This window comes from Gallinula chloropus, assembly GCF_964237585.1.
Source record: "Gallinula chloropus genome assembly, chromosome: 6".
Lineage (NCBI taxonomy): Eukaryota > Metazoa > Chordata > Aves > Gruiformes > Rallidae > Gallinula > Gallinula chloropus.
In genome coordinates, this window is record NC_140091.1 from 22,107,706 (window position 1) to 22,134,133 (window position 26,428).

A 26,428-nucleotide genomic window follows, 5' to 3' on the forward strand; every position below is an offset into this window, starting at 1 on the left:
CCAGAGCATACAAATTTTCTGCTTTTTATATTTGAGACAAGCTAGAAAGAGAGAAGGAATTAAATGACTTAACTCTACTACACCTCACCTCATAATTTATAACTATCCAGGATAAATATGTAGTCATAGAATCAGAGAATAGTTTGGGTTGGGAGGGAGCTTTGAAGGCCATCCAGCTCTGGCAGGTACCACTTCGCTCCCCCTCAGTGCGGCAGTGTGAGAGCGTGGTGGGAAGGAATTTGCCAATCAACTCCACATCTGCTGAATCCTTCCATGCTGCTCAATTGTATCAACAAAATGTCAAACTCCAGCCCCCAAAGAGGCATTAAAAGGATATCAAGGTTAAGCCAGAGCTGCTCAAAATTAGGGAGCAAGCCTTGAAGACAACTGTGATATCTGGGCACAGGAAGAGATGCTCACTGTTGGAAACAGCGAAGGTGGTAGCCTGCTGTGGCAAAGCTGGGTCTGTGGGGAGGTGAGGGGACCTCCACCCCCGGGGTACCCCAGCCCAGCCCCCCTTCTCTCCCCCTGGCCTTTGTCCTGATCATCTCCAGGTGTTTCTGCTACAGTGTGCTTTGACAGTGGCATGGGCCTGACCTCGAGTGTTTGTGCTTAGTTATTAGTCTGGCACGCTGTCAAAACTTCACTGTAGAGCATGTCAGAAGGAACATAGGGTTGGGGTTTTTTTGAGGTTTTGGGTTTTTTTTTTAATAAACGATTCTTTGGCAAACTATGAAAATAATTTCATTAGAGAAGGAAAAAAGAATTACTGTTCCTCTTGCTACAGGGCTTGCTTCCTGCAAATTTCAAAGGCCTGCTGTGAATAATAGCGTTAGAGCTTCCAAGCTTCCAGGCTATTTTATAGTGGAAAGTGTTAGGCAACAAAAAGAAATACCAGTTTCCACTGTTAGGAAATTATTATTTTTCTTTGTGCTGTACCTTAAAACCCATGTTAGAGTGACATTTGCTTAGAGATGTGTCCGAGAGGGTTATGTTTTTTGTAGGGGCACCAACTCTCACCCGCTCACATCCAGAGGAGATAGAATTGAAAACAGACACCACGGTGGCTTTCTTGTGCAGCCGGCCTCGATGGTTCAGAATATATTCCCCTATTTTATGCTTTGAACACATCCCTGCCTACAAGATTTGAATATTTTTGACAAACCTGGTGTGAGTTTTCTGCTAGCGGATGAGGCGAGTTTTCCACGGTTTGGGGTTTTATTGTGAATAATTTGCACAGCTCTGGTTATGTGCTTCCTTCTCATGACATCAGTGCTGAAGGGGAGAAAGAATGTAAACATCTGTTTTTTATAATTGAATTCCAGGCTTATAACTTGATTAGGATAAGCAGTGTTTCTACATGATTAATTTTCCAGTCGCAATATGATGGTTTCAAGTTTTAACACCAATTTTAAGATTAGTAAAACGAGGAGGGAAACTAATGAAGTAAATTCTGCTTCACAGTCTACCTTTCTGAGCTGCAGCAAATGCCTTGGCCACCCCGCTGGAAACAAAGGATGGGGTTTCCTTCCCACTTGGTGTTGGAAATGATGCCGGATTGGGCTGGTCAGCACATGGCGCGGCTGATGGGAAGGGAGCCTGCTGAGACCTGCACTGAGGTGAGCTGGCGCAATGTGGGTTTGAGCCTTTTTTGGTATCCACCAAAAGGATTTTTTATGTTGGCCACTTAGGATTGGATTTTCAAAGGCATTTCTGTGTCAGCGTCCTTAAACAACCCAGGAGTTCTGAAATGTATGGCCTTTAATCTCTGCCACTGCCTCAGCGGGGTCAGGCTGCTGCGCTGGCCACTTGTTTTCTTTCCTTTGTGCCAGAGACCACCGGTGCCTGGGCCCTGATCACAGTTTGGGGCCTGTTCTGCCACTTGCAGCGGTCACTGTAAGAATGCTTCCATGGGGCAGAGGGAACCTGAGGCTGGAGGGGCCTCGGCAGGTTCAGCTTCCTGGTTTCAGGTACTTGTGGCGGAGGCGTAACCAAGTGAGAGGAGAACCAGGGCATGTAGGAGAGATTGCAGTTTGTAATAAAACATAAACCCGCCGGCCGTCCCCGCCGGCTCGGCAGGTGTGGGCACACAGCCCGGCTCCGGGACGGGCAGGCCTGTCCCTCACCGCCCCGTTCCCGCCAGGGAGGCTTCCCCGCGCGGCTCAGCGCCCGCCGGGACGGCGGCTTGGGGCGGGGCGGCGCGGGAGAGGCAGCAGGCGGCCAGGTGCGAGGGGCGGCCCCGGCCCCAGCCGCACGGGAAAGGGCCCCGAGGTGAGGGCAGGGGCCGCGGTGGGCCATGGGAGGCGGGGTCGGGGCGAGCACCGCCTCAGTCCGCAGCCGGGGCTCCTGCGGCCGCAGTCTCAGTTCTGTCGGCGCCGGCGGCAGCTCTTGCACCCCCGGCATGGACGGGGCTCAGCCCTCTCCCTCGGGGCGGCGCTGCCCCAGCCCTGCCCGATAAGAAAGGCGGAGCGGGGTCGCAGCCGCGCGCAGACAAAAGCCGCGGCGCTTCCTGCCCTCCGTGCTGGGGGGAGCGGAGCGGGCGGTGGGCGCCCGTCTCTCCGCGCTGCTTCGGGCGGGCCGTCGCAAGCGCCTGTCGCGGGAGCTGTGGGGGCTGCCGGGGAACATGGCTTTCCGCGGGGGCAGCGGAGCGCGGGGAGTGTGTCCGGGCGCCGTGCTGTTGCTGCTCGCCCTGTGCCCCCGCGCTGCGCCCGAGCCCGGCGGCAGAGAGCCCGGCGGCGAGGCGGTGCCGGAGGGCGCCTCCACCCTGGCGTTCGTGTTTGATGTGACCGGCTCCATGTACGACGACCTGGTGCAGGTTATCGAGGGGGCATCCAAGATCCTGGAAACGTCGCTGAAAAGACCCAAGAGGCCGCTTTACAACTTCGCCTTGGTGCCCTTCCACGATCCAGGTAGGGATTTCTCCCTGGGCCGTCCGGCCCAAGAGCGGGGGGAGCTCCGGAGCGCGGCACACGCCGAGACGGGCTGGGGGCGGGAGGGGAAGGGGAGCCTGGGCAGGCCGGCGGAGGAGGTCCGGCTCGGGCCGGCCGGTCCTGTCACACCGCCGGAGCTCGCCGGTGGCGTGTAGCGCCCGCTGAGCGCCAGCACCTTCCAGATGCCGCCTGAACGAGCCGGGCTCGGAGCGCGCTGTACGCGCCAGCCAGGGGGTCGGGGGATCGAATGCTCCTCTTAAAAACTCGAGTACGTGCTGGAGTAGCTCCGTGACCCTCTCCTGGTAGACCGCACGTATGCGGGGACCGAAGCTACGAAGTGGTTTTGCGTTTAGTTGGGTTTTTTCCAGCGTCCTTCTGTGGCAATTCACTTACAGACACGCACAGTACGGTCGCGCTTTTCCCCTGGTCCTGTCCCGTGTTTACATTCAGCAGCTCGCACTGAAACGGTCCAGAAGCTTCGCGCGGTGTGGGGGTGGCTTTGTTTTCTGGTTTGGGCTGTGATTTCTTTCCCTCGTTATACCTTTCTTCCCTCTTTCCGCTGTGCGTTGTGTGTTCCTCTCTTTCAGCATCTGTTTTCTATTCCCTTCCTATCCCTTTACTCTGTCTTTCTTCCTTTTTCTTTGTCAAATGCCTTCTGGTGACTTGAAGAGCAAGTAGGAATGGGGTGCCTCAGGCTGGTGATGTGCTGGACTGTGCAGGAAAAACTCCTTTTTAAAAAAAAAATAAGGCGGGGGGGGGGGGACGACGACACGACACGACACACGACACAATGAAAGAGCAGGGGAAAAGCCCTGGAAAATTACCTCTATCTCAGAACATGATATTCCAGAAGGCAATTCTTAAGAGTTCTGCTTTTGCAGGGATGTCATCAAATGAACATTCCTTCCTTGTGTTTCCCCCAGCCATAGATGCCTCTGCCTATAAGATATGTGCTAGCTATTGTTATAAATACTTGGAAAATTAGAGGAAATTTCTGTAAATTTTGCTGTTACTGATAAGTTTGTAGGGGTTTGCTGTTTTTTTTTCTGGTAAAGAGTCCATCACTCCGGAATCAGAGTGACCTATTGCAAAAGGGTCCATTTATCAACCTCACTGTTTTCACCTGTGGTGTCACTTCTCCCTCCCCCTTAGCTTTTTGGTTTTTTATGTAACAAGCATATACGGGAATTAAAAAGCATCAGCCCACGGAAGTAAGCAATCTTGACCAAAGGTTTTGGTCAAGTACAGAAGTATAGAGCCTAGAACTCCTTTTGGAAAGTCAAGCTGGTAGTTCTCGTTCTTTCTCCTTGGATGGGGCAGAAAATGAATGTGCTGGGTTGGGAGTGTTTTGGGTTTATTTTCTCTCCATAGTTACACTTTGTACGTCTCCCCTTTGGTGAGCAGAAACTGATCTCTTATAAGAACTGATAGTTCTCTTTTTTTGGAGCACTTGGGGCTCTGCACCAACCGTGACAGCAAGAAGGTCATCTTGAATCTTGTGCTTTTCGTTTGCAGGTCTGTGTGAATGGCCATTTGTACTTGTGCATCCTGGGTAGAAAGAAGTTTCAGCTTTTAAATCACTGTAGCTCCTATGCTTCATTTTCATTGCAGGACACTTTCAAATCCTTTGTTTCTATAGCTGCTTTTTTCCTTCTCATACCACATGTTCTCTCTTCCTTGTTCAGTTTTTCTTCTACATATTTTCCCCTCTTCATTCCTTTCCTCCCATCTCCCAGACGCTTGTTTCCACTGATGCTCCAGGCTCTTTGCTTCCATTAGACTGGTTCTTTTAATGACCCTTTGCTGTCCCACCACCTTGCTCCATATGTACCTTGCTAGGAACAAAGCAGCCACCACCTTCCTTGATTCAGGTTTTTTCCCCTCACAGACTTCTTTCCTTCCTTGCCTCCTCCTCCCTTCCCTTTTTTCCTCTAGGAGATCCCTTTCCTTGGCAAATGTTAGATTTCATTCAGGAGAGTAACTGAAACTTAAACCTGCAGAGAGCTGACCTACGCAACAAAGAGCTGCTGGCAAGCTTGTGTTGGTGGATCCTGTTACATGGCTCCGTGTGGAAGTCCAGCTTCCCTCTGCAGCCTGAGGGGCCTTACTCTATAGCTTGATGGATAACTTGTGAGGTCATAAAGCTCTTTGAAAGTGGAGAATGTATAATTTTAAGCTTTACTTTGTCTTTCTGAACAGTATTTCTCTGCAACTTTTTTTGGATCGTGATGTGTCCTTCTAATTTCTTAAATTATTTGGCTGTAGCAGTGGAGACTGCAGGTAGTCTGCTCTATCTGATGGTGACCAAGTTTAAGAGCTTGTAAAAAAAAAATGCCAAAAATACTGTTGTGACCAGTTCTTCAACATATTTTTTTTTAAAGTACCTTTTCTTAAGTCTGAAGAATATCACTTGGTTTGTATTTACAGGGTCCAATTCACTTACCTGGTGGTGTTCTTTCTGAAGGTTGCTGAACTAAATTGATGAATTCTGATTATTATTTTTTTTCCTCAAGTTGTCTGGTTATTTGCTCAACTGATGATTTTTTTTCCTTTCAAAAAAGAGCTTTATATGTAGCTGCCCAGAGATGAACTGCTCTTGATATTTTTGTGTGGCACTCAGGTCCATGAGGCAAAAGGGACTCTCCAAGGAGCTGAACCTCAACTCCAAGGAGCTTTGCCACTGTCCATGGCAGTGGGGTTGGAACTAGCTGGGCTTTAAGGTCCTTTTCAACCAAACCATTCTTTTATTCTGTGAAGCTGAAAGCAAATTTAGAGGCTTCTTGTATTTTGTGGCAGTTTCAGTGAAAAGAAACCGATTGACTAGAATTGTCAGATTCAAGGGGTAACAAGGGTGTTGAAGGGTCTGGAGGGGAAGTCGTATGAGGAGAGGCTGAAGTCCTTGGGTTTGTCCAGCTTGGAGAAAAGGAGGCTGAGGGGAGACTCATGGTGGTCTGTGGCTTCCTGACAAGGGGGAGCGAAGGGGCGGTTGGTGATCTCTTCTCTTTGGGGACCAGGGATAGAACCTGAGGGAATGGCATGAAGCTGCAACGGGGGAGGTTTAGGTTGGATGCTGGGAAGAGGTTCTGTGCTGAGAGGGTGATTGGGCACCAGAAGCATCTGAATGATGCCCTCAGTCCCATGCTCTGCCTTGGCTGACCCTGTATGGAGCCAGGAGTTGGACTTGATGGTCCTTATGGGTCCCTTCCAACCCAGGAGATTCTGTGGTTCTACGATTCTCTTTGTATAAAGCTGTCCTGATCCAGGTGCACTGTTTGTTGGTAGGTAGATACAAATTAAATTTGGTGTGGATTGGCTTTGAGCTCTAATGTTTTCCTAATCTGTGCTGCACAGCGTGTGCTGAGCAGTGCCCCGGTCGCTCACTTTCCTCTGTTAGTACTGAGTAGTGAGACAGCCCAGCTGCTTCCTAAGCACCATAAGGGAGGGTACGTTCACCAAACTATAGAAGAATCTGTCTTGGAAGAGTCCTTGACATTGCACAAGGTTGATCTGAAGTAGGTGTTTATCCTATATTCTCCTGGACTCTGTTGTTCCCCAAGTGCTGCTTATTAACGGTGCCTTGGGATGTGACAGCACATTGTGGTCTTTGCTGGTTGACTTAACTGTAGTGCTGTGACCACTGCGATGGTATTTTGCTCACGCTGTGGTATTTCGGTGAACCAGTACTAACTGTATATTTTTAGTGTCAAACTGGAGGCTTTGGGCATAGCCCAGACTTAGGACCTAGAGAAAAAACTCCTAATGGGTTTCACATTCTGATGCTGCTGTACCATCTGTTGGCACGCTGAGCTCTCTGGTTTGAAAAAGCCTTTTGTTTTGGATTCCACTTCACGTGTAAGCATGTGCAGTGCTATAACAGACTGCAGGAATTTGTCTAATGTGGTTTTTCACTGCCGAAACGTGGCCACAGAAGTTTTGTAGATACTGAAAAAGGCTGTTGACAAAGAAGTGTCTTGCCAGACTTGTGTTCAATGGAAAAACTGAACGGAGGAAAAAAAAATCCCAAATTATGAAGAGTTGGCACAAGAAAATTTTGAATTGGAGCTAAGGATCAGCAAATGCTTTTGTAGTTGCGTGCTGTGGGTCCTGATCTCCTGCTAAGTAACTTGCATTGTATCCTGTGGAAACGGAATTGGACACAGGATGCCTTTATTTAACATCTGTGGCCAGCTTTTCTACTTTTTCTTTATGCCATTAAGGAATTTTGGAATGGAAAATAAGCCTAAGAGGACAAATTCATCCCTAGTATTTTTTCTGTAAAGCTGATGGAATTATACCAGTAATAACTGACTCCTCGTGATTTAATCAAGCATGCCTTTAGTGTGAATGATGATTTTTCTACCTCAAACTCCAGTAATTCATCTTAATTGCAAGAAAAATGGAGGAAATATGTAACCTCTGGACTTGCTAGATCACAGGATGATGCTTGCCTGCTAATACTCTGACTGTTACAGATCTCTCATATGAGCATCTCCTGACCCTTTCCCTTGCAAACCAGAGGTGCAACGTATTGCTGCTGTGGGCAAAGGGAAAGCCTTAGTGCTGCTTTGTTCAGATGGGAAAATAGTGTTGTAGTTGTTATGTCTAGGAAAACTAGACATGCAGTTTTTCGTCCTCCTTGATCCCACTCCTTCTCCCCTCTCCCCCCCCCCCCCCGCCTTTTTTTTTTTTTATAGAGCTCTGAAGTCACTGAGCTGGGAGGAAGTGTTGATTTGCTTGAGGGTAGGGGGTCTTCAGAGGGATCTGAACAGACTTGGACTGATGGGTTGAGACCATTGGGATGAGGTTCAGCAAGGCCAAGGGCAGAGTCCTGCACTTGGGACAGAACAACCCCGTGCAGTGCCACAGGCTGGGGGCAGAGTGGCTGGAGAGCTGTCAGGCAGAAAAGGACCTGGGGGTGCTGGGTGACTGCTGACTGACCATGAGCCAGCAGTGTGCCTGGGTGACCAAGAAAGCCAATGACATCCTGGCTTGTGTCAGACCCAGAGTGGCAGCAGGGCCAGGGCAGGGATTGTGCCCCTGGACTGGGCACTGGTGAGGCTGCACCTGGAGTGCTGGGTCCAGTTCTGGGCCCAGTTCTGGGCCCCTCGCTACAAGAAGGACATTGAGGTCCTGGATTGAGTCCAGAGAAGGGCAACCAGGCTGGGAAAGGGGCTGGAGAGCAAATCCTATGAGGAGCGGCTGAGGGAGCTGGGGGTGTTCAGCCTGGCAAAGAGGCAGCTGAGGGGAGACCTTATCACCACCTATAGAGACCTGACAGGAGGGTGCAGAGAGGTGGGTGATGGTCTCTTCAGCCAGGTGACAAGATGAGGGGGAATGGGCTCAAGCTGCACCAGGGCAGGGTCAGATCAGATGGGAGGGAAAAGTTCTTTCCTGAAAGGGTTATGGGGCACTGGAACAGGCTGCCCAGGGAGGGGGCTGAGTCCCCACCCCTGGGTTTGTTTAACAGACGGGTTGGTGAGGTGCTCAGGGATGTGGTTTAGTATAGGACAGGAATGGCTGGACTTGATCTTTAAGGTCTTTTGCAACTTTGTGATTCTGTGAATCACATAAAGCATAAAGGCTCCTAATTGTGTTTAGCTTTATAACCCAAGGTGCCCTTTCTTTAGCAGGCCTGCAGGACTGTACCCATAAGAGTGGCTGGGCTGCTGAGCTGCATGCAAGCTTGGAACAAGTTCAGCAGCTCATGTGAGAGACTGGGGAACTTTGCTCTTTGCAGGCTCAATAGTTTTGGGGTTTTGTAGAAAGTATAATGAAGAAATAATGTTTTTTCCAAATGAGGAACAGAAGACATCAAACCTAGGTAATTAAAATTAGAAATTAACATTTTTCATACTTAGGAATATTAAATTGCTGCTCAGCTGAAGTTCTTCCCTCTTCTCATTCCCCTGTGTGGCAGTGTGTCCAATCTTCCCAGTATGTGCCACTGTCTTGTCATTTCTGTATCTACAGGTGAGCAGCATCCCTGCCTCTTCACCTCCTGGCAGGTTTCTGATGCCAGGCTCCCCTCTGACGTGTTGCCCTGTGCTCACCCTTTCATGCTCTTCTCTCGCTCGAGGTCTTTGGCCTCAGGCTTTACTCTGATTTATGGGTGTCTATTAAAGCTTTCAGGTAAAGGCTGAATGTATATACACCGCTCCTCCTATTTGGGAGGAGTTAAATGGGCCTTCTGAGGTAGCCTGGAGGAGGAGGTCGTTGTCCTCAGCCTGCCCTGTGGTCGGGGAAGAAACACATCAAGGCTTGGTCATAGTTTTGCTTGAGGATAGGAGCAGGCCTGTGGAGACACTGCATGGCAGCACTCTGCAAAGCAGTGAGGACAAGGTCTGGGTTTGCCTGCACCATGGAAGTGGAGTTTGTACGAGGAACGTGGGCAGCACGAGAAGAGTCTTGGGAGCTCCTGTGGTCCCTTGGGGTTTCCAGGTCTGTAGAGCTGTTGGTGTCGCTGCAACTGTAGACAAGCTGAGGCTGGTCTGTTGTAGGTCGTGCTGCAGTATAAACTTCCTTGGTACTTTAGTGGGTGACATTCAGTGCTGTGTGGGTGTAAATGAATTTGGAGCATGCTGGTGGCACCGGGGTGGCAGAGAAGAGGCAGTAGGAGAGATTCAGTGGGTTGCTGCTGTGTGCGTGTGTCCTGATCGGGCCATGCAGTGAGAGGGAAATGGGAATCTCTGCCCATCAAGAGCTGAGGACTTGGTGAGTTCTGGGAAGGCCTGCCCATCTTTGGGCAGCAGCTCTTCCTGCCCATGTTCAGCAGGTCACCTTACCTTCCTCAGTGGGCAGAACTGTTTGAAAGCTGGCTAATATTTGAACTGTAAGCAGTATTAGGTTGGCAAGGAGGATTAAGCTGCTGGCCACTGAAGTTCCTGTGGCCAAATGTTTTGTAAACACTGAGTGCTTAGCAGAATCCCATAGTTTTTATAGGAAGGAAAGACTTGGCTCAACTTTGCTAAGAGTAAGGTGAGAGACAAAGAAAATTATTCTCTGCTTAATTCAAATAGACTTCTTATTTTGATAGGTGAGGGGTTTCATATTATTCCCAAATGTGAAGTGGAGAGACAAAAGGAAGCGTTCCTTTAACAAGTCTGACCTCCCAGTCTTGGTGCAGTAGCTCACCCCATGTGTCACAGCATATGGGGTTGAAGTCCTCACAGCTCATCTTTCACACTTCTCTGGCCTCAAATTTCTGAAAGTCCTACCTGAAAAACTCAAGCTTGTGAAAGGGATTTTCTCTGGGTTTGTTTTATTTTGGACTTCTTTAGATCTGTGACAGCAGTAATGAGTGCATGGCTGAGATTTGAGGCTTTCTTTCGCGTTTCAGGGGGCCCAATGCAAATTTTGAATGGCCCAGCACTGTCTTGGTGTGTCTGCCGACATACAGGTAACCAGGGCACAACAGCCACTAAACCTGTCCTCCTGTGCTGGAACTGCTGAAGTGTTGCTGTTATTATTTGGCCCTTGGTGACTTTAGCAGGAAATACACTGTTTCCTTACGGCTGGAATGCCCCCTCTTCATTGTTACTGCTACTAAATGTCACTGGTGCTGTCATCAGTTGAATGACAGTCACAGATACCATGCAGCAGTGAACATCTCTGAGCTGGTGAGGATAAAGCCTGAAGCACCTACAGGTTATTCCACCTCTGAGACTCCTGTGAGTCCTCGTACTGACCACATGCAACCTCGCTGTTGTCTTCAGCGGAGACGTTGTGGTATCAATGAAAACAGCTCTGTGTGATTACATCGCTGACGTCTTGATCTCCTGGAAGGGTTTATCTGGGGTCCCTGTAAAAGTGGTTGATTCTAGATTGCAGAAGACTCTTATCGCCAGTGTCAGAATCACAAAAACCTGTGAGACAGCCAAAGTATTGGGACACCATCCAAATGCCTACCAGAGCCTCCCTTACAGCTCCTTTTTCTACCGGCTTAACTCTGCCTGTCCAGCCCAGAATACATGCACAAGGGGAATTTCTGCCCCACACCCCGCCTCCACCCCCCACCTCCCTCACCCCCCAATTATTGAAGCTTTTTTGGCAAGGGAAGGGATTCCTATCCCTGTGTTTACTTGCAGATACAGTGGAGATTGCCTTTTCCTTAGGAAAAAAAGTAATAATGCCTCAGATAAGTTATTCTCTTCTGCTTTGCATCATGGATTATTTTTTCACGATACATTTCAAATTGCTGTCTGCTGAGCTTACATGGAAGCTGCTGGTTCTGCCTTGCATTGCTGTCCTGTTGTCTCCAGATCCAGGTGGTGGCAACTGTGTGAAGCTCTCTGTAGCTCATGGCAATGCAGCCTGATGTTGTTCTGTCCCCATAATTGTTACTGATGCAGTTTGGCAACTGAAGCTGTTCAGAACCTTGTGCCTATTCTCTGGAGCTTCTGGAGTTTAGATGGGACGGTGCTTCCTCTGGATCAAATCTGTCATGTGGTGGTGTTTCTTGAACAGCCCTCGCTGTTACAAACTCAACCATCAGGTACACAGCATGTGGCAAATGGCTGTACAGAGTATTAACTTCGGTCCCTGATACAGTGGCTTTTAACATGAGTGCTCTTGAACAGTTGCCTTGGGATCTCTGCATTGCTGTTATCCCTGAGAAACTCCTTCACTCCCCACATGGTGGCTTTTCCTTCAGATCACTGGCTGCTGTCGCATTTTCTGAAGAGTGATAGATAGCAAAGTGTAGATTGTGCTGGAGGATCACACACCTTGCTGGGAAGGGAAGGGTTCTGCACAGGTTCTGTAACTCCTGCTCCAGATATGACTGTGCCTTCAGATCATCTGTGGTGAACCAAACCTGTTGAGAAGCCACTCATGGCTGTTCTCAAGGATGTCAATGTAGGGGCATAGATTTGCATCCTACAGCATGCATCTAGAGAGCAGCCCAGATCCACACAGTGACAGCACGAAGCTCTCGTTTCTCTTTCAGCTGCTGCTGTTCTGCTTCAGAAGATTGTCCTGCCTTCCCGTTGCAGGTTGCTGCCCAATCATTTCTGCTGCTCTAACGATTTGCTGATTGATCACAGAGTAGATATCCCAGAATATTGCACCACACTGCAAGGTGACCAAGCTGAGGAAGCAGTGAACCCTTGCCCCAGGTGAAAAGGGGCTGTATTTCACCCCATCCTGAACTGTGTCAGCAGTGAGTGTGGTTTAGTCCCTTGGAAGTGTGGTGTGGGAGGGGCACCTGTGGAAGCTCCATTCTCTTGAAGCAGGGGATGGTAGTTACGGTCATCAAAGGCAGTGATGTTCAGAAGGGAGGCGGTAGATGCTGGCAATGTAAGAGGTGAATTTGTAGTCTTCTGCCTTCCTCTATTCCCTTTCTCATTGTCCCCCCAGTTTCAATTTCTTTCTCAGAAGTGGCAGTAGCTAGTGTCCACACAGTTGGGTACAGCAGCCAAGTGAATCCTACCCTGGCAATAATGGTCTAATAGCAGGCCATGTTGGCTGTGAGTCTCGAAGAGAGCTCTATGGTATGGAAAGAAGAGACACCTCTGATGTGTGTATCTACTGGTTTGTGCCCACAAATCAAATTTCTAATGATTTATAAACCCCTGATGCAGATCCTCAAGTGTTTTTAAGCTATGACTAAGCTGTCCCTCCCCGAGATTGATGTATTTAGTCTCTTTCTCATCTGGAGGAAACCATTCTTTTCTGTGAGTGCACAGTAATGAAATGAATAAGGAGACATAAATACCATAGACATCTTTATCTCGCTTTAACTGAGGCAATGGTGTTCACTAGATGAAGTGTTGGTGAAATACATAGAGGGAAGATGAACAGGAGGTGAACCAGAGAGTATTTGTGCTTTTAAATGCCAGCCTTGCTCTTCTAAAGCAGGAATGCTGTGAGGTAACTCTGAAAACCAGTGCCTTCTATGGTGGGGAATGAGTGCCTTTAGTGACAGGAGGAACTTGAGGTCTCAGAGCAGAATGAAGAGGGGGGTGTGGGGAAAACCCCAAGAACTGAAGGCTGTTGAGACTCTGTGATCCTTAATCCTTCCCCTCCTGCTGAGGCTCTGTGATCCTTAATCCTTTCTCTCCTGTCCAGCGATGCTGGCTTGATCTGGAGCAGGTACGGCCTAGCTCTGGAGCATGTCATAGAGAGCTTTCAGAAGGCACAAAATGTGCTCCAGAGCTGGGCAGTGTGTTGGCTGCAGGAGGGTAAACACTACTCAGCCTCCTCAGGGCACACGCAGGGGTGCCACTCCATTTGCTGGCACAGACCTTAACCAACAGCCAGTGAAGTGAGTTTACGTTGGGTCTGTGACATGCTTCGTCTGGCTGTGCCCACTTGCTGGGAACCTCAGAGCTGTTTCAGCCACCCTGTGTGGACTCCCAAGTATGCATCTCTGTAGCCCTGACTCGTGCTTTGTGCCTCTTGTGTGCATTGGAGGCCACTTGGAATTTCTACCAGAGCAGATTCCATTCAGTCAGTTGAGGGGCTGGACAAGCTGGATTAAGGAGTATGGAGAAGGAACGGATACTTAATTTAGTTAATGGATTTTGAATGCAGCCTAAAGAATCACAGGAGGAGCCCTTTAGATGGAGAAAGCCCTCACATGCCAGTTGGTATGTATTTTCCGATCAGCGATTTGACTTTTGGCATACTCTCTGGGCTCCGGTTTTGAAGGAGATGCATACATCAGAGAAAATATTGGGAACATATGTTTTTCAGTTTGCAAATGGCAAAACAATTTCTGTGTTGAAAGAGACTGGTGTTACTTGATCAGCTCACCATGCCTTGATAATCAACTGTTTTGTTAGGAGAAATAGGATGGATTTAATGAAATGTGCTCTGGGCTGGCTGCTTCGTGCTGTACTTCTGCCAGGGAGAGTGTGTCTTACCCGCCGTTACGTTGCTGAATATAATGGGTTTTTTATAACTATTGCCAGTGTTTAGGATGTCCTGGTTTAGGTGTGTTGCTCTCAGATCTGATGAGAACCTTCAGTTAAGCTTGTGGTGAAGTCATGCTGTGCAGTTGTTGGGGGAATTCTGGGTCTGAGACTTGCATTTTGTGTGTTTTGGGTTTGCAGTGCTCTGCTTCGAAGTGGGAGCAGAGTGGTTTAGGTTACACGTGTCCCCCTGTGATCTATGGTTCCCTTCTCCTGTTGCCTTTTGAGGACCATGTGCAGTCAATTCTTTGGTTGATGTAGATGTGAGCTGAGCTTTTCCCTGATTTTACCAGAGCAGAAGCACAATGACCTCATGTTCCTGAAGCACTTGAATGGACTCACGTTACGTCAGGATATAGGAAGCTGTGATGCTGAGGACAGGATTGATTCCACTTCACCGTAGGCCCTTAGCTGAAGAACCTCATCTGGAAGACTGGCTACTCAAAGGCTCTTTGTGTAATTCCCAGAGAGAAACTGGCACCTCACAGTGAATTTTTGAATGCTCTGAAGGTCTCATTTGCTCTCTGGCTGCAGAAGGACAAAGGTTAGTTCAGCCAAAGCTCTCAATTTAGAAGGGATGAAGTCAAGTGAGAGGCTTTCAGGTTTAATTTTTTTTTTTTTTTCCCCAGTTCTGGATCTCCCTGAGATTTTTATACTGTTTGTCACCCTACCGTATGGATAGTGAGTGCTCAGGTGAGCCTAGCTCCCGTGGGGGAATGGGTTGTAATGTGCTCCCTGGTTCTTATCCAACCCCAGACCTTCAGCCCTACTGAGGAACTTCCCCGGGTAGTATGTGCTGAGGTAAAACAGCTGCTCTGAGGCAGCCTGTGCAGGCAGCTCCGCCACAAACCAAGGCTCTGCTGCAAGTCCGTTCTGGGGGATGTGTTGGTGGATGCTTTATGCTGTAGCTCATCGTCACACCTCCCACCTCGCTCAACTTTGCCGCAGATTGCCAGTGGGATTGGAACCCTGGGTGTTCGGCAGAGACTGTGCAGTGCAAGCTGGAGGAGTAATACTGGCATCGGCAGGGCTGATAACCTCTGTGGGGATAAGCTGCAGGCAGGGCTGCGCTGCGCGCTGTCAGCGTGTGTTACAGATGTCACCGGGCTGTGCCTGTTTATAAAGATACAGGGTGATAAGTTAGCGTGTCCCGTGGACTCCTCCATCTTTTTCTTTGGCATCCTTGGTACTCCACAGAGATGCCACGTGCAGTTTGCCAGCTCTGCTCAAGCTGTAGCCTGTTCCCTAAAACACACTGAGCTGCAGTGTTCAGTCTGCTAAACATTACTGGTAAAATATAGGCAGATTAGAAAATGACATGTTCCCAGACAGCAAGCCAACAAGCTGCATACATCACACGCAGCGAAAGATAATTGGAAGTGTTGAATTTATTTTCGGTAATGGATCCCTATTAGCAGTCTCATCTGCTTGCTCAGGGAGAGTGGCTTCCTTACCATATGCTCTTGGTAATGCAACAGTTAGTGTGTGATGTTAGGTCCAATGAATCAAGCCCATGAGTGTTCAGAGCCTGTGTGTAACGTAATGGGGCTCCCAGTGTAAACTTGGATGTGTGAGCTTTGTGCGGAGAGAATTCTGAGCTCTTCTTTGGAGGTGCCTCTGTGAGCTGGCTCTTGAGGAAGGAGGACAGCTGGTCCCTGCACGGTGCGGAGCCCCTTGCAGGATTATGGGTGGGAGAAAGCCGTAGCTCCGTGTTTTCACAGGAGCTGGGATGTTTCCTTTCCCTGCTGCTTTTTTTCCCAGCCATAGGACTACAAAATACAAAGAGAGCTTCAAAAGACCATTTCACGTAGCCTGATACATAATAGAGCCAAACTCCCAACGTCAGCTTTCTGACTTTGGGACAAACTGCGACTGGCAGAGCTTGTCTGCGGTGCAATGTATCCGAAAGCAGAAGGGGACCCCAGGTTTTCAGGCTGGAAAAACCCTGCTGAAGTGGAGGGAGAGGGGGTGGGTGGGTTTGTATAATTAAACAAAAATGAAGGAATGTCTTGTGTTGCAGTAGTCCCAGGAAAAGTCTGGTCAGTTTGCTCAGGATAGCAGCTCTAATCTATGGCTATAGGTTACTGCTGGATTCCTGCCATCTTGTTTAAATTAGATTCATAGCCTGGGGGGTGTAAGCAGGAAGCCATTGTAATTTTCCTGCTTTGGACACCAGTGTATTTTCATGAGCTGAAGTTAAGTGTCTCTGGGGATGCTGAATATCACTGAAACATTTCCTGAGTTCTCTTAAGCTGTACAATGGTATGTCCGACTCTGTTTTCCAAAGGACAGAGCTTTTTGTTTAGTTAGTGAGGTCTTAGTTAGTTCACTGAACTAGTATGCTTTTGGACTTGTAATTTATTGAGGAGCAGAAGAGGAGGAAAGCTGTGCAGCAAAAATAAGCTCCTCTGCCTCAGCACAGCTGGGCATGCTGTGGGTGCCTTTATGCCCTCTTGCTAGCTTATATTTCTGTTTACTGAAGTCCCTGAGACTGTGGCTGTACAGCTACCCTGGCAGAGCTACAGTTCTGGGCCATGGGTAGGTGAAGGGGTTAGGCAAGCACATGATTTTAAGTTGAAGAAAAGCTGGAGCACCCAAGTGGCAAGGCTAATTCCTGCCGACCTCTGGGCTAGTCACTAATCAACATCCATTTGATGTTGTTTTGCTCCTACAGCACTCACAGAAGAGTCCTGTGGTTTAATGAGAGATCTTTAGCACTGTGCATGCACTAACTGCTGTCTTATACTGGAGTTAGTTTTGAATACCAATTCCAGCCCTGACAAATGGCATGGGCAAGGCATCACCCCTGGTAGGTGACAGAAGCCAGACATGATGTGTGCTGGTTGGGGTAATGGTTGGATTGCTTTCCTTTGGGAGAACACAGAGTGGTTTCTTGGCGCTTCTGCTCGTCCAGGAGTGGGGCCTCCTGATTTTACAACACATTACTTAAGACCTTAGATCTTGGTGTCTTATGGCAACTCAGATGAGCAGGTTTTCTGCTATTTTGGATTGGTTTATTTGTTTTGGTCATATCCCCCCTCTTTAAATTTTACTAAGCTGAATCAAAGCACAGGGAACTCATGTGACTTACTCCTGAGTCACAGTCCTTTGTGTGAACCACAAACCCAGGGATCACTTATTTTCCTTGAAATGTTTACTCCTCCTTTTCCTTTCTTTCCTAATCTGTCAGACTCTCGCATCTTTTTGTTCTTTGTTTCTTTCTTTAGCCCATCCCTTCCTCAAAGTTTCCACTGACCCTTTTCCCTCCGAAAAGTTTCAGTGTCCCTTCTCAGCACTCCCCTCCTTTATCTCCAGATTTCTTGGCAGTCTGGAACATCCTTTGCATACACAGCCTGTATCCTGGTGATGAAATGTGTTGCTGCTGAAGGCAAAGTATCCCTGCTCTGAGAGGAGGGCTGTGTTGAGTTAGCTCTGTTAGGTTTGTGCAGGAGATGATGGAGCAATCTTGCCCTCACAGCATTTGGTATGGCTGATGTTTGCCTGAGCATGAATGAGGGTGGCAGTGAGGACACGTATCCTTCTCACTCTGCATATTGGCCACGCGAGTGTTTCCAGAGTTTGTTCTGCATCTGAATCGGACCCACAGACCCTGATATTTTGTTCTCCCAAACTTTGACTGAATCTGTGGACATACATTCTCTTAGAGTAGCTGCATCGAACGGAATTACTGCTCAGCCCTGCTCTCTGCTTCCCTTTCCTTTGAGGTTATGGCCTCTCCTGATCCCTGTCCATGAGTTCTGCTATGCAATTCCAGGGTCATTCCATGATGTGGAGGTGAGCAGAGGCTGCTGAAACTCCTTGAGCTTGCTAGCTTGGTCTAGCAAGACTGTCCATGAACCTCTTTGCTGTGGAGTGGAAGAGGAGGAGGTGGTGATTTGTCTTAGGGCAGGTCTGGAGAGCAGGACTGGCAGCTTGTTTGGCTGGCAGAGCTGTAGCGGGAAGGGAAGAAGTGTCCCTGGCACCCATGAGCTGGAAGGGCTGAGTTACGCAGGGTCCTCTGTCAGGGTGTCGGACTAGATGGTCTCCAGAGCAGGTCGCACAGGGTGGCATGCAGGCAGGTTTGGGATATCCTCACAGAAGGAGACTCCCCAGCTTCTCTGAGCAGCCTGTCCCAGGGCTCAGGCACCCGCAGAAGTTGTTTTTCATCATTTTGAGTTGGACCTTTCTTTGGTCTAGTTTGTGCTCATTGCCCCTTGCCCTGTCACTGGGCGCCACTGAGAAGAGTCTGGTCCCTTCCTCTTGACATTCACCCTTTAGATACTGATCAGTGTGGATGAGATGTCCTTTCAGTCTTCTCCGGGCTCAGCAGCCCCAGTTCTCTCAGCCTTTCCTCATACCAGAGATGTTCCAGGTCCCTCATCATCCTTGTACCCTCCACTGGACTCTCTCTGGTATCTCACTGTCTTGTCGTGAATTGGGGAGCCTGGCACTGGACACTCAGCTCCAATTGTGGCCTCAGCAGGGCTGAGCAGAGGGGGAAGAGAACAGAACCTCCTTTAACCTGCTGACCACGCTCTTCTCAACACCCACAGGTCCCGTTGGCCTCTTGGCCATGAGGGCATAGTGCTGGTCATGAAGAGCTGCTTGTCCACCAGCAACCCCAGGTCCTTTTCCACTGTGCTGCTTCCTAGCAGGTCACCCCTGACCTGTGCTGGTGCTGGGGGTTATTCCTCCCTGGGGCAGGATCCTGCGCTTGCCCTTGCTGAACTTCATTTGGTTCCTCTCTGCCCAGCTCTCCAGCCTGTCCACATCTCACTGAATGGCAGTGATGCCTTCTGGTGTGTCAGCCAGTCCTCCCAGTTTCATATGGTCAGCCAACTGGCTGAGGGTACACTGTGTCCTGTCCAGGTCACTGATGAACTGAAGACCATCCCCAGCACTGACCTGGAACTTGCCACAGGCCTCCAGGTTGTGCTCAGAGACACAGAGCCCAGCCTCTGGGCTCTGCCCTTCGGACAGTTCCCACCCGCCCTTGGCCTTTCCTTTTGGAGGGAAGGCACAGAAATACTCCACAGTGTAGAGGTGTGGGGCATCTTAGGGAGATGGAGCTCTAGCTTAGCAAGTGGTATGAGATTTGTTTCCAACAGGGCTGAGAGGGCAGTGACTTAAGAGATGTGGTTGCTTGCCTGCTTCATGAGGATGCGTCTTGTTTGAAAAGAGCATGCTTTGAGGTGCAAGAGGCAAAGAAGAAAAGCCCTAAAGAAGTGAAGCACGTTTTGAATTAACAATTTAATTTGCATAAAGCTCATTTAGAGACAGATTTGAAGTGTGAAGAACCTCTCATCCTTCAGATGTTTTGGCTGGGGGTATTTCTGTGATGGCTGAAGCCTGTCTCACCTCTTGTGTTGTAGCTACGTAGCATTAAACAGTTTCATAGTTACTTGAAATGAAATGTCCCATTGTGTAGACACAAAAGCCCTCTTTTCCACTTCAGTGTTCTGTCTCATTGAACAGGTTTTGATCTCAGTTAACATGGAGTAAATCCAGAGTAATTCCATTATGGTCTGGAAAGTTAGGTTGGATTTACACCAGTATAACTGAGGTCAGAGTCTGGCTTTGGCTGTCTGCTTTCTTCATTTGCTAAATATTACATACTTACCAAATACCCCTTCACATCTCCTCTTCAGACCTTGCTGGCTCCTCCTACTTTCCCAAATTCCAAGAGTAACAATGTAGGTGAGGTTTACTTGATGAAAGATTGTTTAAGCAGGGCCTGGGTTTTGTTAGCTCAGCTGTTTTTCGTTGTTTCAGTGCTATTTGAAGTTTCATCGGGCTCGGGGTAGGAGCTGAACTCATCCTGCTTTTCCTACTTGACTCAGTTTTGTCAATTCAAGTGTGGTGGTTTAAATTATAGGGTGCTTGCAGATGTTATCGGTGAGCAAGAACTGTACAACTCAGTAACATTTCAAAGCTGGTTTTAACTCAGAAGACCAGAAAAAGGAAGAAGGTTTTGCCTTAAGGCATGACTGTTAGTCAACAACGTTGTGTGTTTGGAGGAGCTTAGTAACTGCAAGATGTTACTTCAGGGAATGAGATGAATTGATTTTCCTCCCCCCTGTTTTTGTTTGTATTTCCTGCCATGAATCACAGAGTGGTCTGGGTTAGAAGGGACCCCCAAGGATCACAGAGCTCCAACCCTCTGACACAGGCAGGGACACCAACCTTCAGGCCTGGAGCTACACAAGATTGCCCAGGGCCCCAACCAACCTGGCCTTGAACACCCCCAGACACGGGGCACCCCCCCCTCTCTGGGCAGCCCCTTCCAGTCCCTCACCACTCTCTCTGGAAAGAGCTTCCCCCTCATATCTCATCTAACCCTCCCCTCCTTCAGCTTTACTCCATCCCCCTGTCCTGCCATTATCGAGCTTTGTAGAAGTGTACTCTGAGCTTCGTTACAGAGTATTGGAATTTACCATGTCTGAGAGACACTTGGGATTTCATCCAGGTTGTTTTGTGGGTTGAACTGGGTTAGATGTTAGAACAGTTTTATCTGTGTTTATATCACTTAGCTGGTATGCTGGGGTCTTGGTCCTCAGACTCATAGTGGAAAGGAGCTTTCCTCTTAGAAGAGACTGTGCTGTGGCTCTGGCTTCTTGGGTGGTGGAAGCCTCATGGCTGGAACGGGAGGGTTCTTGGGAGGATGCTGAGAAGCAGACAGGAGGTGGCAGAGGCTGTCTTCTGAAGAGGCTGCCCCTCGAGGAAGGGAAGCTCTGCCATTACCAGGCGCTGGCCTGAGACTTGCACGGAGCAGTGAGGTCCCACAGAAGGGGCTGGTGTTCAGACACTGATGGAAGGGGTCTGTAGTTAAGAGGCTCCTTTTCTAGGTCTGTGCCTCCTTGCTTTATTGGCTGGGTTTTGCCTGGACAGTGTTAACAGGCAAACCAGAGCACTCATTGCCAGCAGGCCTTTTGTTGGAAACGTTTGGAAAGGTGTGGAAGTGAAATGGGCAGTTGAACACTTGGTCTGTGCCTCTGGATAGCTGGACTCCTAAAGCCATACTGACTTTTGAGGACATCAGGCAGGAGGTCGGTGCTGGAGGCTGTGCCAGAGACCTTGTGACACGAGCACCAAGCAGCCCTCAGCAGAACGAAGACAGAACCCAACCTGTAAGGGCGAGATCAATCTAGTTGCAGACTCACTTCAGCTAGAAGAATAATTACAGAATCACAGAATTGTAGGGGTTGGAAGGGACCTCGAGAGATCATCGGGTCCAACCCCCCTGCCAGAGCAGCTCCCCAGCACATATTGCACAGATGGGTGTCCAGAAGGGTCTTGAATATCTCCAGAGATGGAGACTCCACCACCTCCCTGGGCAGCCTGTCCCAGGGCTCTGTCACCCTCACTGTGTAAAAGTTTTTCCGCATGTTGGTGCGGAACTTCCTGTGCTCCAACTTGCAGCCATTGCCCCTTGTCCTGTCTCCACAGACCACTGAAAAGGGGCTGGCTGATTCCCCCTGCATTCCATGCTTAAGATGCTTACAGACATTCTGTCTGAGATGTAGAGCTAGTGCTCTTGTCACTCATCTTTCTTTAAAGAACATGTGCTGTGTGACAATCTGGGCTACTTAAGTTATGAATTCAAATAGTCTATTGAAAATGACTGTTTTTCCTTTCTGTTTGCTGTGGAGTAGTTGGATGAGTGTTATTTCTTTAACACTGCTGGCATCTTACCAAGGGCTCATAATTGCAGAAACTGTTCCGTATTATACACGAAGCCACTTGACTTAGCGCTTCTCAGCTTCTTCAGAACACCCTTGCCAGCTCCAATATGACAGGACTGATGAACTGCTTGAGGCTGGACATTGCTGTAGTTACATCTAGAAGAACTGCTGCTCTTCATTAGAAGTCCTAATATATTAGAAGACTAGTTGTATGGTGTCAGTCTGACAAAAGAATACAAGATTGGAGAAACCCACATAAAATAAACACCCAAGCCATGCCCCTACCCACTCAAGTCTTTGCTGGCACAAATCGGGTGGGGAAACTCTGAGAACAGGGCAGCTGAGACCGAGTGTTCCAGAGCAAACCTCAGTTGATGAGATCAGTCTGTGAGCCGGTGTGTCTGTACCCAGCAGTGGTACAGTGACAGACATCTCAGGCAGCACCAATAGCTGAACTTCCCATGTTCCCCACTGGCATCCTAAACTCCTGGACCTGGCTGCCAGGGTGAGGGCCTGAGAGATTAGCACCCACCTTTCCATGGTGTTGACAGGCAAAGGGAGTGGTTAGCCCTGGAAATATCCCAGCAGGAACTGTGGGAGTGAATTTGAAAGCACCTGCGTGGTCAGAGAGTGACTGGTGGCTCTTCTCAGGGTCTGCATTGAGTCTGGAACAAAACACGCTGTGGATTTCAGTTGCACAAATGGTAAAGGTCAGGTTGGTTGGTTTTTTTAAGCTTAATTCTTGAAGAGTAACGTTGGTAATCATTTAGCAGCTGATTATTTTATTTCCATGCGAGTGATCCATGTTTTTCCAGTAGTCAGCTGAGTACATCCCAGCTTTGTCAGACAAGGCCAGGCAGAAGGTGCTGTTGGGAAATAAAGGAATCAAGGCAAATGAGTTAGTCTTAGCTGAGCACTGGTTTAAGCATAAATAGCAACATTACTTTGAGCACATTTGAAGAGGTGAGCAAACAGAAAACAAGAGGTTTGCATGACATTTCTATGAGAATCTGTTTCATTTCGTGTGAGGATAACATATCAGTTTATCTTCTCATGTCTTCTTGTTTTCCTCACTCCCTCTTCACATCTGCTTTCTGAATTAGTTTGGAGCGAGCTTGCATTTTCACGCTAGCAAGACTCAGTGGAATTTTATAATCCACTGATAGTATTTAATGTTTCCTTCTCTTCCCCAGCTTCCTGAAAACTCCTGAGCGCTCAAACCTGTGTGAGGAGCAGGAATAGGCTCATGGTTTCCTAGAGCCATTAACCTCCTGCTCTCTTCAGGCATCCCACTGTGTTTGGATATGCGGTGTCCTGTTCCCCACGGTCAGTGCTGTCCTGGCAGAGGGGTGATAGGAGTCTGCACAGATCAGGATTCTGCTCCCACCGATGCTGTGAACCGCAGCCAGTTGCACCGTGGTGTGTAGATAAGCGTGGGTGAATCTGGAGGGATTAGTCACCACCTGGTTACGCAATCGTGAGTCCTGCTGTGAGGAGCTGCCTCGAGTTACCCGTGTGTAGAAGTGTTGAACTGCAGCATGTTTGTGAGTGAGCTGCTGGTAACCAGGAAATCTTCTGGGACATGTAGGTGGCATCTCACACTCCTGCAGGCTGAGTGGCAGGGACAGGCCCTGTAACCTAGATGTATCGGTGGTTTTGAGAGCTGTGCTTTGTGGCCTTCAAAACAGTTTCCTGTACAGGTTGGATCGATGGGCAGAGGCCAATGGGATGAAGTTCAACATGGCTCAGTGCCGGGTCCTGCACTTTGGTCATAACAGCCCCTGGCAGTGCTACAGGCTTGGGGTGGGGTGGCTGGAAAGCTGCGCAGAGGAAAAGGACCTGGGGGTGTTGTTGACACTCGCGGGACCATGAGCCAGCAGTGTGCCCAGGTGGTCAAGAAGGCATCCTGGCTTGTGTCAGATACAGTGTGGCCAGGAGGTCCAGGGAGGTGATAATCCCCTTGCACTCACCTTGAGTCCTGGGTTCAGTTCTGGGCCTCTCACTCCAAGAAAGAGATCAAAGACCTGGAGTGTGTCCAGAGAAGGGCAACCAGGCTGGGGAAGGGGCTGGGACACAAGTCTGATGGGAAGAAGCAGAGGGAACTGGGACTGCTCAATCTGGAGAAGAGGAGACTTGGGGAGACCTTCTTGCGCTCTCCAACTACCTGAAAGGAGGTTGTGGTGAGCTGGGGCTCAGTCTCTTCTCACAGATAACCAGCGACAGGATGAGAGGGAATGGCTGCCAGTTGTGCCAGAGGAGGTTCAGGTTAGAAACGAGGAGAAATTTCTTCTCAGGAGGAGCAGTTGGGCATCAGAACGGGCTGCCCAGGGAGGTGGTGGAGTCACTGTCCCTTGGGGTGTTCAAGGAAGGTTGGATGAGGTACTTAGTGACATGGGGTAGTGAGCAATATAGGTGCTAGGGGGGCAGTTCAGTTGTATGATCTTGGAAGTCTTTTCCAACTTCAATGATTCTGTGACTCTGTAAAACCCTTGTGGTGGATTAACTCTGTGTTCTCCCTGAGCCGAACCTGCAGGTTGGTGGTAGGTGCTCTGCACAAGTCTCTTCCTGCTTTGGTTCTCTTTAGGTAGTTTTGTTACCTGAAATCAAGACTCTTGAAACCAAGAACTAGTTTAGAGAGGAGATACTGCTCTGTTAAGGCCAGGGTGCCAGGTGGAAATCCCCAAATCAAGCATGCTATTGCAGAAGAACCAGCTCACTTTTATACACAGAAAAGCACAAAATCTCCACCCGTGTCTGCATATTCACCACAAAGTCTCCAGCCATGTTTGTGTATTCATTAAGCTGACCAAATGTCCTTCTGCACCTGCATACTGAAATCTGCTGCATTGGCAAAACACTGCTGCACAAGCATGGGGTCTTTGGTCATTTGGGGAGGAATACCCTTCCTTACCTTGTCCTTTTAAGGTGTTGAGTCATTTAAGGACAGTGGAGACTTTATTCTAGTTTGCCAGATCCTCAAATGAAGATAGGGTTGTTCTTTGAGCAGCTGTGTTAATGAGGATAGGGAGGTTTCTTAACTTCCCTCCCAGGCAGTGAAGGATGCATCTGGACTTCCAAGAGGACCTGGAGTTGATGAAATGTTTGGTTGCTCTTGAAGGTTGAGTTGTCCTCTAATAACTGTTAGCACATTCTCTAGACTAACTAAGGGTCATTTTATAACTATTAATATTGGTGCACATAGAGTCACTGGCTCAGGATGAGAATTTCTCAGTCGACTTTAAAAAATGGTGTTTATGAAAAGGTGTTTTGCTGGCTGTCAGACCTGAATTTTACCCATGCAATGGCTGTCAGCAGAAATGGTACTTAGACATGAACTGGGGGTTACTTTACGTCCTGTGGAGCTTACAGAGGTGAATTTGCAGATTCCCTTTCCGAAGTGGTAAGTAAACATGTCAGGCTTGTGACCACATCCTTGGCAGCACAGCTAGAATCAGAGACTCCTGTGCAGCAGGATTTACTTAACAAATACTCTCTGAGCTTAATTGCATGGCTTCCTGTGGGGACCAGTCCTGGGGTTTGATTCTTTCCCCAGATGAAGAGGGTGAGGTAAGTGCAGTCCTACAGAATGGGTCGCAGTTAACTGGCTCCCAGTAGCTAGCTTTACAGGGTGCCAGTTACAGTTGACTCTGTGGCAGAGTCAACCTTTAATGAAGATTTTGAGAGGTTCATCTGGTCATGACAAATGTGTTTTAACTTTTTTTTTTTAAATCGACATTTAAATCCAAACCACTCTGTTGGGTTTATTAATGGAACTAAAATGTTTCAGTATCCTCTTCTGCCCACATTGGCTCTGTCAGACAAGTAATTCTGCAGTCATGTATTCTGCAGCTTCTTCTCATCACTTGTGCTGTAGAATCCTCCAGCAGCCCAGGCTGGAAGGGACCTAGAAAAATCTCCTTACCTGACCTATCAAACTGAGCCACACTGGGGTAAGACAGGTCTCTGTTCAGTAGAAAACAGAATGTAAACTATTTACCAAGTGTTCACTGTTAAAATGGATAATAGGTTTTTAAAGGGACCAGAAAGTTCTCTTTACCCTGGTATGCCAGTCGCTGAGCTTGTAGCATCTTTAAGTAGATGCTTTAGTCTGACAAACTAACTGATGCTTCTTTTTTCTTTTTAGCTGGGCCTGTAGAGCTCAGACAAGGGGTAATGGCCTGAAACTATGAGAGTGGGGAGGTACCAACTGGCATGGGTTGCCAACTCCTGGATCCCTAGGGACTGGGTAGCAGTTCCCCATGTTAATGTGTGTTCCTGACTTGGGATATCACCACACGCTCTGTAACAAGAATTGCCATTGCTGCCTGTCTGTCTTGCTCTCAGGATGCTCAAGCTGCTGCTGGTAACTTGCTTTTGTGGTCTGTTTTTTATGTAGCAGTGGCTGCTGGGTGCACTGGCTGTTCCCTTGCTTCAGGAAAGCACCGTGGGGCTTCTGCAGGCAAGAGCCCGTTGCTTCTCCAGTTCCAATTCTGTCTTGTCATCAAAATGCAGGCTTGGCTTGAGTGAGGCAGCCCTCTCCAAGGGTCTCCCAAGGCTTTTTGTGAAGGAAGTAATACCTGACTGTGGCCTTCCAAGCAGTAGAAGGTTTTAATTAGTTTTTGTGACTGGCTGCATCTCGTCTGGAAAAGTAAAAGGAGCCGCGATGCCTTTGGGGACACAGGGGCACTGGGGTTCAGGGCAGAAGGAGCTGTACTGAGGTACCTGCAGCGCCAAGAGGCTCCCGACAGTGGAACTCGGGTATTCCAAGCCAGCGCTCTGGGTGGCAGCTCTACATGAATCTTTGCTTGATGTTCCAGTAAATAAGGTCAGATTGTAATCATAGAATCATTGAATTGTAGGGGTTGGAAGGGACCTCGAGAGATCATCGGGTCCAACACCCCTGCCA

At 48.7% G+C, this 26,428-nt stretch overlaps 1 protein-coding gene across 1 annotated transcript in view; it reads left to right on the plus strand.

Annotated features, from left to right (window-relative positions):
- Positions 1–2,623: 2,623 nt before the first annotated feature.
- Positions 2,624–26,428, plus strand: part of HMCN1 (hemicentin 1) — a gene marked incomplete at both ends in the record, with an annotated part of 204,833 nt that continues 181,028 nt past the window's right edge. Inside the window, one exon of the mRNA XM_084266123.1 lies at positions 2,624–2,909. Coding sequence (XP_084122249.1) covers positions 2,624–2,909 — 286 coding nt within the window. The remainder of the gene's footprint in view (positions 2,910–26,428) is intronic.